The sequence below is a fragment of the Bidens hawaiensis genome, unplaced genomic scaffold, assembly GCF_021521415.1.
Source record: "Bidens hawaiensis isolate Kalapana, Puna unplaced genomic scaffold, B.hawaiensis_p1.1 tig00005481_1, whole genome shotgun sequence".
NCBI lineage: Eukaryota > Viridiplantae > Streptophyta > Magnoliopsida > Asterales > Asteraceae > Bidens > Bidens hawaiensis.
In genome coordinates, this window is record NW_027491350.1 from 377,978 (window position 1) to 393,533 (window position 15,556).

Genomic DNA, 15,556 nt, shown 5'->3' on the forward strand with positions numbered 1-15,556 from the left:
CAACATGGGCTTGATTAAGACTACTGAAGAAACAAAGTCCAAACTGGATAGTCCGATCTTTTGTTTACCCCATATGTGAGTCCACTGAATACTAATGGCGTCAGATCCAAGTTGCTTGCCTGCAAAACAGACCACCGTGAGTCTCGTTACGAGAAGGACAAAATGGGGGGTCTTCCCGTAACCACCCTCCGGCGTGATAATAAGTACAGTCCTGATTGGAATAATCAAAGAGAGTACAAGTATGTTGCGTAAGGCTTGAGGGTGTGAGTGAATGAATACTTGTAAGTGGTGTACTTGGTATTTATAGCCGAATGTGGGGAAAGGTGATTGGTGGATTTGCCACTATCGTAATATTCCCTTTTTACCTGAATGGACACGTGTCGATCTTTTACTGGTTGTGACAGCCTGGCCGTGGCCATTACGTGTGAGACGTGGGATGGCCACTACGTATCAGGGAATATTTGGGAAATCTTCTAAAAGTAGTTTGTTACAACTGCTCTTCCGTATCACGTGGAAATCACATGTGTGATCAATCCCTTGTATTGCTTGCGGGTTCATCCCGCGGATGCTCATTGGTAATCCGCGGTTTACGATGGGTGCCCGCGAAGCATGTTTCCGGAACTAAGGATCCTTAGCTGGTCTTGTGCTGACTGCAAGCGTTTGTCCATGCGTTCCTCTCGCGGATGTTTATTGACAATCCACGGGTTGAGTGAGGGTCCGCGGATCGAATCAGGGATCCGCTGGTAGCTTTACTACCCTACCTCTATAACTAAATAGTCTGGTCGGAGTGGGACATAGAGATTCTCCAAATTTAGAGAGTGCGGTGGTCTTAGGGGTGTGCAACAAACCGAAAAAACCAATCCGAAACCAAAAAATCCAAACCCAAAAAAACCGAACCAAAACAAAATTTACACAAAAAATAAAAGTGAACCAAACCGTATAAATATAAACCCATTTAAATGGTAACCCTACCTTGACTATCTATAGTCTATACCAGTGTCTTTTCGTGGAACGGCGGTTTGGGCCGTCGTACTTTTATTGTTCACCGGTGCACATCTGTGTTACGATCTTCCAGACGATCACAAAGGTACTGTTTCTTGAATTCTTATTATTATCTTTCGAAATCACATTGCCTGGTTTCTATTCTTGTAATATGTAGCCTAATCAACTCGTCGGACATGCTTCTTTTCCTTTCATTGATGGTAGAAAGATGATGATACAATTTGTTTTTCAGTTCAGTTCAAGGGTTTTTGTTTTCTACAATAAAAAATCCCAATTTTGTTTTCTACTGTTGGCTGCCCACCAAGTGTTTGATAAAATGCCACTCCTAATAAACTTCACAAAAATCTTATCTTTTAGTGTCTTTGAATTGGGATAGTGAAATTGAGCTGGAAATCTTGCATTTTGTTTGGTTTGGAGTACAATTTTTGTTTTGTAATAGTATATGTTCATTTTTCAGATAGTGCAGCTTATCCTGTTATTATGTTCATTTCAAAATTTTCGAGGCTTGGAGCTCAAGCGGTTAAGGGCTTATCAAAAGGTTTGTTCTTTACTCTTTTTGAATACTGTTTGAGTTTTATACTTTTATTACATGGTTTAAAGATTGACCTATGAACTCGTGCATTATTATGCTTTCTTGGAATAAATTTAAGTCACATCTTTTTTATATTTAGTGTTCTGCTTTAAGTTGGTTTTGCATAATAATGTTTCTTTTACATAATCCCTTCTTGGAATAAATTTTAGTGTTGTTTGATAAACTTGAGCTTCACATGTTTCTGTTACCTGTTTGAAATAAGCTATGTGAGCTTCGCCAATTTTTTTTCTTTCATTTATATAAGTGTTCGATGAATAAAGAGATATTACTTCATTGATGATGAAATCATGGTTTCTGATTCCTTTTCTTTGTCAAATTGCAGCCCCACTTTCAATTGGACCAAAAAGGCCATTTTTCCCTAAAGTTCAGAATGATTATCTGGAGCCCGTGGTTAGTTTATGATAACTTTATTTATGAAGCTTAGGTGCATTTATTGTTTCAGATGCAGTAAATTACATCATGTTTGGAAATAATATAACAATCTAACTTATTTTTTCAACAATTAACTTGTGCAAGACGTCAGGATACTGCATATTTGTGGGGACAAACGTCATATGCATTTACTAACCTGTCATAACTTACTTGAATAATCTTTATAGAATGAAATTGGCTGCTAATCATTTGCAATCGTGTTTAGCAGTTGCAGTTTGGTTTTTAGCTGAAATGTCATGACTAATTTATAAAATTGTTTTCAATAAACTGATGGTTCTGAGATGCAGTTCAGTTTTTGATTAAAAGTAACTTGATCTTGTCTTTGGTTTACTTGCTGTTTGCTTTTTGATGGTGACAAATTTAATATTTTCGTCTTTACTGCCTAACTTTTTCAGAGTTGTAAATTATTCTCCACTACAGCCACTGGAAATTCACAAGAAAATGAAGAAAGCCAAAAGTGAGTATATGCTCTGATCATGTTTTCTTCAGTTTTCTTTTTCTGTTTCAGGTTAGAGAATTCATATTAATTGGCTTATTAGCAGCTACTTACAAATTTACAACTGGTCTGCAGGATCTCCGTGACCTTCTTTGACAAAGATGGAGAGCAGGAAATTAAAGTTCCTGTTGGAATGTCAATGTTAGAAGCTGCCCACGAGAATGGCATAGAGCTTGAAGGTTGCTTCATTTGCTTAATTTAGCAACTCCTATTTGATTCACAGTTTTGTAGCTTAACAGTTGAACTTTGCTTACAGGAGCTTGTGAAGGGTCACTTGCTTGTTCCACTTGTCATGTGATTGTCATGGTATGCTATTACACTCCTTGGCTAACACCATAAAGACGAAAAAACATGCTTCATGTTTTGCATGAAAAAGTCCCTCAAATCTAATTCTACATATTAAAGTTCCTGAACTTGTTAGAATTATACAAACTGTGATGTTAATGATTACTTGTATAGTCAGCATGTACATGCACGCACGCATGCGTTTTTTGTTGATGTGAAGTGGCCATGTATGCAGTGACTGGCAACCAACATTTACCATCTAAAATGTTTAGGGACTTTAGTATGCAGTTGAGAAAGTATTTTGTTTTTACCGGCATCAACTGTTCTTTAAGACTGCAGTTAATTTGTTTTTTATGGAGCAATGATTACACATGTATGATTGATTTGTTCAGGATGTGGAACAATATAATAAGCTAGAAGACCCCACAGACGAAGAGAACGATATGCTAGATCTTGCTTTTGGATTGACTGAAACGTAAGCTTCTACATGATTTTACAATTATATCAAATATGCATACTTATTAAGCTGTTTTTATGCTGTGCAGATCTCGCCTTGGTTGCCAAGTAATTGCAAAACCTGAACTTGATGGGCTTCGTCTTGCCCTTCCCGCTGCTACTAGAAATTTTGCTGTTGATGGATACAAACCAAAACCACACTAACCATATTTGTTTTGGATTAAAACTAGAGAACCATTTTTGTACCATGTATTTCCATTTGCATTTGAGTGGATGCTTCTCGGCTTCATAACAAATTGCCCATCTATCAGATTGTGAAAATAATTAGTGGCTTCGGGTTTAGAAATATGAGTGTTGTAGTTGTAACACCTATGCATTTTCATACATGAAATCACTAGTCTTTTATACTCGTATTTAATAAGGTCCATGTATTAGTTCACCATCTATATTATTATGGAATCATATATTATTTATTTCTAGTTATTAATATTATTTTCATATGCACAATTACATGTTTCTATGTACATTTAGTTATACATGGTTAATCGTTAATGTGACACGTTTAACCATGAATGCCTAGATTTAATATTTGTCATTGTCAATTTTATCCTAAAGTAATTTTATTTATATCCTTAAATTCAAATTAAAAGAATAACCTTCTAGAATATTCTATTCTTGATCTCCAAGATTAGCCTTATCCAAATTTGAATTCAAGTCCTAGTCAAATTCTATCTCTAATTCATCATAATCTCTTCTCTAAACACCCCTATAAATAGAACTCTCTAGCACCCCAAAAATTCATTCCAAACCTGCATATTCCAAAGCCCCAAGGTTGAAAATTCGTGATCATCATCCTCTCAAAGATTCACAACTCGTTTTCTTCCTAGTAAGTTCAAATTTCCGTATAATGTTTTGTTCTTTCATTCTGCAGAAAAACCTTTTATTTCAACGCTTAGATCTCGGTCATAATATATCCAAATCACGAATTTCAAAAGCCTAAATTGGTTCTTTATGTGTCTAGTATCTCTGTAATTTTTGGTGTAAAATTTTATAAATTTTAAAAACGTTTTTATTATTTTTCTTTAACAAAGGGTCTTGCTGAAAATCCTAACAGATAACTTTAGCCTCAAAACGAATGTCATAACTCACTCATGTTTACGAATTATGACCCAAATTTTGGATATATTGTAGACCTTCTAATTATAAAAATTATCCAACTAGAATCTCTTCAATTTGTTAAAGTATCGATTTTTAGTTATTTTTCTACTAAACTGACTCAGAATCAGACCCCTCGGTAGTCTATGAATTATATATTTTTTTTTATAAACACTTAAATCTTATAAAAAATATACATGTTAAAAAACTCATACGGTTACAAGATATAAAATTTTTGTAATCTAACTCAAATGTTTACTATTTTTAAAAATTCGTGTCTTGAACAGTAAACAACATATTCTTTTCTAGAAAAGATAATCTAAAACCCTAAACCATAAAGTATCACTTGAAACCCTAAAATCCAATTGTACTTCCAAACAAACACCAAGTCTATAGATATTCAACCAAGGGTTCTGTCACCAAGGCTACGGCCTAAGGAAAAACCAAGTGGCGTGTCCGGGCGTGAATGGACCCACTTACCTTTTCCTGGGAACCTGAGGTCGGAGATTCTATTCCACCGAAATAGGGTCACATTCTAATAACTTTCTTGATCATTAGGGCTCTAAACAAAAGCGTTACAAGTCTCAATTCATCAACGAAGGTGAGTTCATAGCCCCTTTTACATGCTTTTAAACGTTTTATACTTCGGGGTGGAAACATGCATAATCAATTTGTTTTACATGTTATTTGATTCAAGCTTTATTCATGATATTCATTGTGTGATTATTACAAGTGTATACTTAATCGCATGTATAACCATTAACTTGTTAAAGCCCGTGGTAGTATGATGATAGATCTATTGGCCCGACCTGCCCACGCAGGCCTTAGGTAGAGGCTTGTGTGTTCAGAATCCGACGATCGTTAAACATTAAACATAATAGTCTAATCGTGGATTAGACGACTCGCTAAACGTGTCAGAGGTTTGGTTGTAATCACAAAGTATACAAAGTAACTTAACACATATGGATTGCTTTCAACTTAAAACTTATTTTATTAAAACCCTATGTTCTCACAAACTATTTTTAGTTGACTCTCGCATGTTTTTCAGGTATTGGAAATTTGTTTGTTGAAGATTACTTGATGCAAGATATAGGATTGCATGATTGGACCTAGATGACTATAAAACAATTCATTGTATCTCTGTATTGTTTGATATTAAATTAAATTTAACGACTATTGTAACACGTAGTATCATGTGCTATGAACAATCACCCTCTCACCTCGACGTATTCCGCCGTCGGTTGAGGTGTGACAGTAGTTTACTGACTTCATATATGATATATATGCATATCATGTGTGAGGTTTGTGGAAGTATATTGTAGCCATGACTTTGTTACATGGTGGTTATTGCTATAAATATAATTTGTGGCTTGGTATGGTCATATTAGTGTCAAAATTTTGTTGGATACAAAACTGATTGATGGTTTATAAGTTTTCACAGCCTTCGTATCTTTAACTCGTAAATATAAGGCCATTTGTAGCAGGATGTTTGTGGAGCCATGAATGGCTGGTGTGATGGGTTGGATGCATCTGTCGGATGCCAACGGACGCCTCGCCTCATCCATGCTTTTTTTTTATTTGGAGGCGTTCGTGTGGACGGGCACCAATCAGATGTGTATTTGGGTCCTAACTTTTTTTTATTGGTTTTGGAAGTAATAAATAGATAAGTATTATATTTGTCAAAAATGGATAGATTTATAATCAAATAAGGAAAAGCTTTATTCACTTAAAGTTTTTTAAGTTATAAATAATCATTATATAAATATTAACTGTTTTTTTAGCTTATAATTTATAACTTTTATAACACAGGGAAAATTGTATAAGAGTCAAAATTATATATTCTACCTTGATTATAAAATTGCATAACACCACCAAATCATTTTCTTAGAATACTCCACTCATCAGCCGCAATGCAATTCGCATGCAATCATAATCTTAAATAAATATCACATGTTTTTAGAATTAGAATTAGAATTAGAAAGCAAGCCTATTTTGACCCGATATATAGTTGGCCTTTGTTGACCCAAACAATGAAAATGATGACTTAAGGTTGTCTTTATTGCCTTGTATCATATATGATCAGTGCCATACATTTAGTGTGCATGTGGTTGCTTGACAAGTTCCGTCCACTTTTGACATGCATGATGTTCATGTTTAAGGATCCCTGGAAAACATAAATGCTTGTTTTCTAGTACCAAGAAAGCAATCAATCCCTCACACCTTTTGCTTTAAATATAATGATTAAGACACTTTGTACAAGTGGATTTAAAACCTTAAATAATCAGTTGTAAATACTTAAATCATGAAGTATATTGCCAGCATCATAAATATGACATTTTGTGGTTTTTGCAGAGGCCAAGCCACTTAACATCAAAATGTCTTATACATGCACGAGTATAAAGCAAATGATAGCTTCATATTTCTTTTGTTTTACTAAACTATAAACAAGATATGGTGATTTATTATCTACTTACAATCTTGATCTTTTTATGTAACATCACTACACAAAAATATGTTTTTCATATATATAAAATAACCGGAACATGCATACATACATCCATTTCAGTATTAGGACACAATGCATAGTTAAATAGATATCAGTTCAAATCCAGAAAAAAATTTCGACATTTAAGCTGAAAATCAAGACTAAGGGTCTTATAGTGACTATGCGTTCATCAACATTTTTATATCTACACAAGATAGGATGCTGCAGTAAAACACCATTGAAGCTAGCTACTAATCCTTGTAAGGCGCGAATAAGATGGATGAATTGTGTCCTCCAAATCCAAAAGAGTTGGACATTGCCGCCTTTATATTCAACCTTTCCTTCTTCGCACCCACCAGCACATTTTTATCCTAAACAAACAACAATTGTATTTCATTCAAATAAGCTTTCAAAATATACATCACCAAACATATATGTGCGATTTACATACCACACCGACATCAGGATTTTCAAGATTGATGTTTGGATGGAGCCATCCTGTTTCTATAGCCTGCTTAACAGTGTATATCATTATTGAATCCTTAATTACATATAATGATATATTTAACTTATGCTGAACATCATTTACCTTAACAGTAGCTACTGCTTCAACAGCACCAGCGGCCCCGAGCAGGTGACCAACCATGGATTTCGTGGAGTTTATCTTCAACTACAACAAGATTTAACAAAACCAAATATTAAAACTGTTTATTATGTATTGCTGTATTGAGACGGTAAGAAGCTGATTTACCTCAGAATTGTCACCAAAACAGCGAATGATAGCTTCATATTCATTTAGATCACCAGACGGTGTCGATGTAGCGTGGGCATTTATGTAATTTACATCTTCTCTAGCAACTCCAGATTGAGCCAAAGCCTTTTCTATGCACAACGCTATTCCCGTCCCTAATTACAGTAACCGAAACAAATAAATTATATTCAAAATTTTCTGCAGCTAAAGAGGCTCTGCTCTGAACTTACCATCAGGATGAGGCTCGGTCATGTGATATGCATCACATGTGAAACTTCCTCCCATGAATTCTGCATAAATCTTTGCACCTCTTGCCTGCCAACCACTTTGTCATTTCGTTAATTCATCAAAGATCGATAGATAAAATATGTGTAGAGTTTACTTACCTTAGCATGCTCTAACTCTTCTAGAAGGAGAACACCAGCACCTTCTCCCATTACAAATCCATCACGGTTCTGATCGACCATCAAAACCATCAAAATATGTTTATTTAAAACAACTGTGTATATTTTTATTTAAATCATACCACGTCCCAAGGGCGTGATGCTTTGGTTGGATCATCGTTCCTCTGTGAAAGACTATTGCAAGCAACAAATCCACCAAGTCCTACAAAATATGTACTCATTTCAAGATGATAATTCATAAAAAGTATGCTGCATATATTCGTCTTGCAATTTGCTCTTTATTTAATACCTATAGGAATGATGACTGAATCAGAACCACCAGAAAGCATCATATCCTGCAGGTTTTAAACGCATTTAGTCCAAAAACCAAGAGTTTGCAGGTGGATTTTAAAGAATTATACAAACGAGCAATGATGCTTACGGTTTCACCTCTGATAATATGATTAGCTGCATTCAGTATACAATAATTACTTGTAGCGCAAGCTGTAGAAATCGAATAATTTGGTCCCATCCAACCCTACATATCACAAAAAGAAAACCATTAACCACTATAGCATAAGTCAACAAATTCCATAAAATAATTTGCGACAAACTAACTAATTACCAAATCCATTGCAAGTATAGCAGAACCCATATTTGTCGTTGCAAACGGGACACAAAACGGATTCATCTTCTTGTATGAAACCCTCAACGCTTCGATCGCATCTTGAAATATCTATTTAAACAATCAGCTTAAAATAACACTTTTCAAAAGTATTCATAGTATTTGTATTAGAATTTAGAAAGCTAAAACTAACCTTCATGCCACCGAGCGCAGACCCGATGATGACCCCACATTTAGTTATGTCTAGTTCTTTCATGACATCTGCTGTAACACCACCATCTTCCAACGCCTTCTTGCCAGCAGTTAACAAGTACAACATAAACTTGTCTACCCGTTTCGAAAGCTTCGGTGCTGTCCATCCGTCAGCTGAGAATGACTTAATCTCCCCTGCAATTTTCTGAAACCAACCACAATTAGACCATTTTAATAACACAATATAATATTTCACGAAACGATCAATTCTTACAGTAGGAAACTGTTGGCAGTCGAAAGACTCGATTTCACTTATGCCACTAACACCTTCCAACAGATTATCATAAAACACATCCACAACATCACCAACCGGAGACACCACACCGAGGCCCGTCACTACCACCCGCCGTTTCTTGGTCACCGGCTTCTTCTTCGTTGTCGGTTCTTTCGCAGGCTGCACAGCAACTGCCATAGCTTTACCTAAAAAAATTATAATAAAAAAATTAGCAAACAAACATGGGCATATTAAAAATTGTAACTTTTTACTAATCAATGACTGTAACAACATAAAAAATTAAATCTTTTACAACCCCAAATTGAAATCAATCAATCATCAAGAATCATAATAATAAGACAATTACCTTTTTGTGCAGATCGGTTAACCCGATTCGGAATCCGATTGTCATAACCGAAAATGGAGAAAGAAGAAGACACAGGTTTGGATTTATAATACTCCTCACAAGGCTCCAATGAATTCATCAGGTTCGTAATAATACCCGACCCGTATAGTGACGTCATCGCCGACAACTTCCTTCTGGCGGACCGACTGAATCTTTTCGACGAATATGGCAGCGCCGCCGCAGCCGGTGACGGATTATCGCCGGAAAAAGACATGCAGGCGGCCACTAGCCATGTGCAGAGCGGAGATGCAACCACCATTGAAGAAAATAGTAATAATAAACCCTGTAATTCAAATTCAAAACCCAATAAAGACCGGTTGAAAAGATTAAATCTTTGGTATGAATCACAACATATTTGGTAGTGAAAAATATAAATAATAATCCAAGAAACGTGAATGATTGAAATGGGTGGCTGTTATTAATACTTGCTATAATAAAGCTTGATATTATGATAATAATGTAATCTTCCTGATAGGGACTTGGTCGACACGATACACACACACCTGAAATCTGGAAACAAATTCCCAATTTATATTTACTATAATGCATTTAATGAATACGATAATAGCACGTACAATTATTATTATTATTATGAGTTGGTTGAAAGGAATCAAACGAGAAACTTAAACTGGAAGTGATGATGATATTTGAAGAAACACTAATCGGACCCCGGGCAGATTACTGGTAACCTGGGGGTTGGATAGCTGTTTCCCACGAGGGGTTAGACCCTTGGAAGATGGTTCTTCTGATAACCTGCAAAACAGACACCGTGAGCTCGTCACTGAGAAGGGGGGGGGTTCCTCCTTGTGACCACCCTCCGGCGTGAGAATCAGACTAGATTGCTCTTTAAATATAAAAGTATATTAAGAGATTGCTAGAGCAGATATCAGGTATAATATGATGATAATGTAGTAAGATATGTTGTTGGATAATACCAGATAAGATCAGATGGTCATACCATTTGGGGTATTTATAGCCGAAGGTAGGTTTCCAAGGAGGTATGGCCGGCTGCAACAGTGTTCCTGTTCATCAACAGTAGCCTACGCACGTGCCCTGCTGGTAGTTGGTGGGTAGGCAGCGGCTGATAGCGACCAGGCCTGCTGTATACTATTCTCTTTCCACCAATTGCCGGCTACGCACGTGGTATGACAGTAGTTGGTGAGTACGCAGCGGCTTAATAGTGATACAGTACAGGAGCATGCTGCTCGCCATACTGTATCAGTGAGCTGTCGTATCCCTGATCAGATCTTTCGCCCATACCTCGTCAGGTACAGTGAAAGGTCCTTCAGTATAGACTGGCTTATTTGGGCGGGAGTATTCCCCCTCCCGCCTCTGTGCGGGATTGCTCCCGGCTTTGCTCATTCCTTCAGGTGACACTGAATGATCGAGAGCTAAGTACCTAGTGCGTGTAGCCATGCTGCGCGGGTGGCCTTCCCTCATGGCTTGTATCCGAGGCTGCGGGAACAGGCGGAGTCCTTCACCATGTGAGGCATTTCCTGCGGGACCAGCTTGCATACTGCGCGTAAGGACGTCACTTCTCTGAGCATGGTTGGTCCTGCGGATCCAGTTGGTCTCTGCGCAGACGTCCCTGTTTAAGGTGAGTCTTGCGGGTCCAACTGGGCTCTGCTGGGACCTACCTCTTCAAGTCCCCCCAGTCCAATGTTCTTCTCATGCGTGTTTAATAAAGTGAGGTGAACTTTTGGACTTAAGCAAAGGGTTTTGAAAAGGGTTTTGTAAGGTTTTCCATGGGAAGTCCTTGTCACTTGCAGAAATGCCCGAGTTTCCTGCTTGGTCTTTGGGTATGATGCGGGTAGGTCTGTAACCTCCTCGCAAGTCAGGAGCATTGAGTCCCAGTTGTGTGGATTCTCCATGAGGTTTTGGTAGTTTTGAACATAGTGATCAATTATGTTAAAACCACCAATTCCATCCTGGCGCTTCAAACAACGTAGTTCTCAACGTTCCCGCTATGCGGGGATGTTATTTCCGTTTCCGCAAGCATTGTCCAGAAGATCCTTCCTGGTTTCAATTCCCAGCGGAGCGCTAGGTATGTGAAGGGTTTTGCCTTAACACTGTACCAGCGCTCGTCTTACGGTTACTTTACTTCCAAGGTATTCCTAGCGTCAATTCCCTGCAGGTGCTAGGTACGTGAAGGGTTTTGCCTTTACACTGTATCCGCGCCTGTCTTATAGTTGGTTGCCGAGGAATATTTGGCTTCAATTCCCTGCGGGTGCTAGGTACGTGAAGGGTTTTGCCTTTACACTGTACCCGCATCCGTCTAACGGTTACTTGTTCGCCAAGGTTTACTTGGCTTCAATTCCCTGCGGGTGTTAGGTATGTGAAGGGTTTTGCCTTTACACTGTACCCGCATCCGTCTAACGGTTACTTGTTTGCCAAGGTTTACTTGGCTTCAATTCCCTGCGGGTGCTAGGTATGTGAAGGGTTTTGCCTTTACACTGTACCCGCATCCGTCTAACGGTTACTTGTTTGCCAAGGTTTACTTGGCTTCAATTCCCTGCGGGTGCTAGGTATGTGAAGGGTTTTGCCTTTACACTGTACCCGCATCCGTCTAACGGTTACTTGTTTGCCAAGGTTTACTTGGCTTCAATTCCCTGCGGGTGCTAGGTATGTGAAGGGTTTTGCCTTTACACTGTACCCGCATCCGTCTAACGGTTACTTGTTTGCCAAGGTTTACTTGGCTTCAATTCCCTGCGGGTGCTAGGTATGTGAAGGGTTTTGCCTTTACACTGTACCCGCATCCGTCTAACGGTTACTTGTTTGCCAAGGGGTAAGGGGTATTTTCCCGCTTACTTTTTAATATTTTTTAAATTTTGAATTTTGAAATTCGAAGAGTTGATGGAAAGATAAGAACAGTCCAAACCTCTGAAACGTCGTGCGACGGTTTCTTCTGACTGTGTCAGGACGTGCAGGAAGTTATGGTGACGTGACAGAACATGGTCATTCCAGTCGCTTTTCCTGGCGCGTGGGCACGATTTTTCGGGCGCGTGGCCGCGAAATTACTGGCACACGTCCTTTCAACAGCTGTTGCCAGCCTGTTTTTTGCCACGTGTCATAGTTTCATTGCACCTTTGATTTCTCTCTCCTCCGCATTAAATTCACCGCATTAATTGCGATTACTATATAAAGGGGAAGAGGGTTATTTGTAATTCACACTTTCACCTTTCTTCTTCTTCTTCTTAGTGATTTCCGGCAAATACTCCCCTTTTTCAGGCAAGCATTTTCCCGAAATCACTTATCTTTCTGCAAAAATGTCTTCTCATGATGCCGACGATCAGAAGACTGCTGGCGAGTGCCAGTGTTCTCTTCCTGTCGATCTGTACCAGTATATCGTCAGGAAGTTCATGCTCGAGTCCCTCGAGCCTGAGTTTCCTGAACCCCACCATACTGTGTACGATGCCCCTAGTGGCAAGATCGGGGTTTATGCTGCATTCTTTGTCTACGGGAACCTTAGGTTCCCGTTGACAAAGTTTGTGTACCGTGTTCTTGAGAGGCACAGCGTTCATTTGACCGAGCTGCACCCCATGGCGATCGCCAAGATTCGTCATTTTGAGTGGGTGTGCCGGATTCTGGGCATCGAGCCCTATGTGGACCGCCTGATGACCTTCTACACTTGGAGGTGCATCCAGGGGTGGTACAGTCTTACAACCCGGATTAAGGGTTTAAAGATTTGTACCACCGAGCGGAGTCTTCGCTCGTGGAGAAGAGAGTTCTTCTTCATATCCGCTCGCGCCATCCCCATTGCCATGAAGTTCAAGAACGGCCAGGCACTTCAGAGCCTTCACGCCCCCAACTACGAGGAGGCGGAATGGTTCTCGAAGATATCCCGGGTCCAATCCCCGGTTTTCCGTTTTCCGGAGTCAGCGATGGTAATGCTGGGGATGAGCCGAGTGTGGAAGGCGGCGAATGCGCAGAAGGTTCCGATTGTCCTTGAATATGGTTCGAACTCTGTCCCTTATGGTATGTCTTGTTTCTTTTTGTTGATTTTGACTTTTTTCTAACTTTCCTGTTTATTTCAGAGGGGAACGACCTACAGTCGCTCCTGAATCCGCGGGAGGAAGATGGTCCCGCACGGATGGGTACTCGTGCTCTGGACGAGAACGAGTTGCCCATCCTAGAGCAAACTGCGAGTCGGTTCGTGGAGGTTTACCCGCCGGGTCAAGAGATCCTGAGCCACCGACGGCCTGGTAAGCCTATCTTCTACCCTGAACCCCTCAATGCTGTGCCTGCTGCTGGAGTTCTTGACATTTCTTCTTCTGAGGAATCCGCAAAAGGTCCTCCGTTGGTGCGGAAGAAAAAGACTGCTGCCGGCGTGAAGGGGAAGGAGAAGGCCACAGCTGATCCAGTGGTTCTATCTGACACGGGGTCAGATAGTGAAGAGGTGGCGGGGAAGCCCGGTGGTGAGAAGACCACTGCTCCGGAGGCTACGACCGTTACCTCCGGAGAACCAACGAAGACGACGGTGACCGGTACCAAGAGGCCGGCTCCATTGGGTTCCTCCCCGCCCGTCCGTACGTTCAGGGTCAAGAAAACCCGTAAGTATAATCATAATGCCTTTGTAGATTTGTCACTTCATGATTCTTTTAACACTTTCTTCTTTGTGCAGGCGTGGATGTTGACGCAATCCTGGGTGAAACGCAGGGGAGTACTTCCTCGCCAATGATGGTAGGCTCGGTCAGCCTTCCTGAGGCGTCGACCCAGTCGCCTGCGCTTGCATCCGCTGGTCCAGTTGGTCGTTCCGTCGAACCAACTGTTCCGGCCGAGATGACTTCACCGCCGGCCGTGAGTGCGATTTTTACAGCATCCTTCACGGAACCGGCGGTTACTGCTGCTTTTAAGGAGGCGGCGACCGCGGCGGAGACAACGTCGGCGACCACGGCGGCTGCCACCATGCCCGCGCCACCGGCACCAATGGCCGGACCATCAGGTACGCGCAGGGCTTCACGCCGATCTTTGCCACCTTCCCGTCTGCCTGACCTGTTGGATGGATTTCCTTTAGGTTCAGGTGATGGGTTTGGCGGCTACCGGCCTGTCATTGACCCTACAGGTGCGTAGGGTTCCTTTCTTTTTCCCTTATGTTTTTCATTATCTTTTCCTTACTGCTTTTGTTTCTTTTGCAGTGTCGGATTCCAATGAAGTGTATGTTCCTCGATGGAACATACGCCGAGGAACAACCCTTCGCACACCCGTGGAGTGCGTGGACTGGGCTCGCCACGCTGCTCCTCCGGGCGCGTTGGGGGAAGCCATGGTTAGCTACCAGGAGGGTAGGCTAACTAATGAGCTTCGGGTTCTCCAGGCCCGGATGCAGCCGCGCGTCGAGCTGCTTTGTCATGAAAACGACAAGTTGAAAGCAGCTCACGCCAAGGACATATCTGAGGCGCGTGCTCTTCGGGAGGAGAACCAACAGCTGGCGGCAGCTGCCGCCGACAAGGAGAAGGCCTTCAAGGACCTCGAGGTTGAAGTTCAGGCGCGACTCGAGGCCCGCTCCAAGGCTGCCCAAGCTGTGAATGAACAGCTTCGGTTGGCCAGGGAGACTGCGCGAAACGCAACCGAGAGGGCTGCCAAGGCTGAAGCCGTTGCTGAGCCTTTGCGTGTGGAGAATGAGCAGCTTAAATGCAAATTAAAGGCTCTTCAGCATGCTCATGACGCCTTGGCAATGGAAGATGCCAAGAAGCTGCAAGAGATTCTTGACCAGAGGGGGGTGCTTGACCAAACCGAGCGGAAGCTTAAGGGCGTCGAAGAGGCTGCCGCAAAGGAAGTATTACTTGCCAATCTGAACCAAAGCGAAGCCAAACGCGCCCGTGACGAAGTGCAAGCTACCCTCCAATGGCTACTTCGAGAAGCGTTGCCTCAGGTATGTTTAGATTTATCTTCACGCATTTCTTTTGTAAGAAAAGGTTCTAATACTTGTGTTTTCTTTGTAGGTTGTGCGTCGGGTCTTTTCAGAGACCTCTTACGATGATGCTATGACCGCAGCCCTCAACGCTTCTCATGATGATGGGGAAAA

The 15,556-nt window shown here is 40.8% G+C and overlaps 2 protein-coding genes across 2 annotated transcripts; one reads left to right on the plus strand and one right to left on the minus strand.

The window, feature by feature from the left end:
- Nucleotides 1-1,279: 1,279 nt before the first annotated feature.
- Nucleotides 1,280-3,595, plus strand: LOC143629885 (uncharacterized). The gene is made up of 7 exons (XM_077099034.1): nucleotides 1,280-1,540; nucleotides 1,917-1,984; nucleotides 2,422-2,483; nucleotides 2,598-2,701; nucleotides 2,779-2,828; nucleotides 3,200-3,282; nucleotides 3,353-3,595. The coding sequence occupies exons 1-7, from the start codon at nucleotides 1,483-1,485 to the stop codon at nucleotides 3,465-3,467; spliced, it is 540 nt and encodes a 179-aa protein (XP_076955149.1). The 5' UTR covers nucleotides 1,280-1,482; the 3' UTR covers nucleotides 3,468-3,595.
- A 3,455-nt stretch (nucleotides 3,596-7,050) lies between these two features.
- LOC143629904 (3-oxoacyl-[acyl-carrier-protein] synthase II, chloroplastic-like) lies at nucleotides 7,051-9,808 on the minus strand. Its single transcript, XM_077099052.1, has 13 exons — nucleotides 9,496-9,808; nucleotides 9,129-9,334; nucleotides 8,856-9,059; nucleotides 8,663-8,773; nucleotides 8,480-8,575; nucleotides 8,348-8,393; nucleotides 8,181-8,260; nucleotides 8,041-8,109; nucleotides 7,885-7,969; nucleotides 7,655-7,809; nucleotides 7,493-7,573; nucleotides 7,355-7,414; nucleotides 7,051-7,274 (listed from the first exon to the last, which is right to left on the minus strand). The coding sequence occupies exons 1-13, from the start codon at nucleotides 9,791-9,793 to the stop codon at nucleotides 7,155-7,157; spliced, it is 1,611 nt and encodes a 536-aa protein (XP_076955167.1). The 5' UTR covers nucleotides 9,794-9,808; the 3' UTR covers nucleotides 7,051-7,154.
- Nucleotides 9,809-15,556: the final 5,748 nt, after the last annotated feature.

What these genes read in the sequence shown, in the direction of transcription:
- LOC143629885 (XM_077099034.1), top strand. Translation starts at nt 1,483, where the DNA reads ATGTTCATTTCAAAATTTTCGAGGCTTGGAGCTCAAGCGGTTAAGGGC. An exon ending in ATGATTATCTGGAGCCCGTG is followed by an intron (nt 1,985 to 2,421) that starts GTTAGTTTATGA and finishes TAACTTTTTCAG; the next exon opens with AGTTGTAAATTATTCTCCAC. An exon ending in GAATGGCATAGAGCTTGAAG is followed by an intron (nt 2,702 to 2,778) that starts GTTGCTTCATTT and finishes CTTTGCTTACAG; the next exon opens with GAGCTTGTGAAGGGTCACTT.
- LOC143629904 (XM_077099052.1), bottom strand. Translation starts at nt 9,793, where the DNA reads ATGGTGGTTGCATCTCCGCTCTGCACATGGCTAGTGGCCGCCTGCATG. An exon ending in CTGCGCTCGGTGGCATGAAG is followed by an intron (nt 8,774 to 8,855) that starts GTTAGTTTTAGC and finishes TTGTTTAAATAG; the next exon opens with ATATTTCAAGATGCGATCGA. An exon ending in AAGAGTTAGAGCATGCTAAG is followed by an intron (nt 7,970 to 8,040) that starts GTAAGTAAACTC and finishes AGTGGTTGGCAG; the next exon opens with GCAAGAGGTGCAAAGATTTA.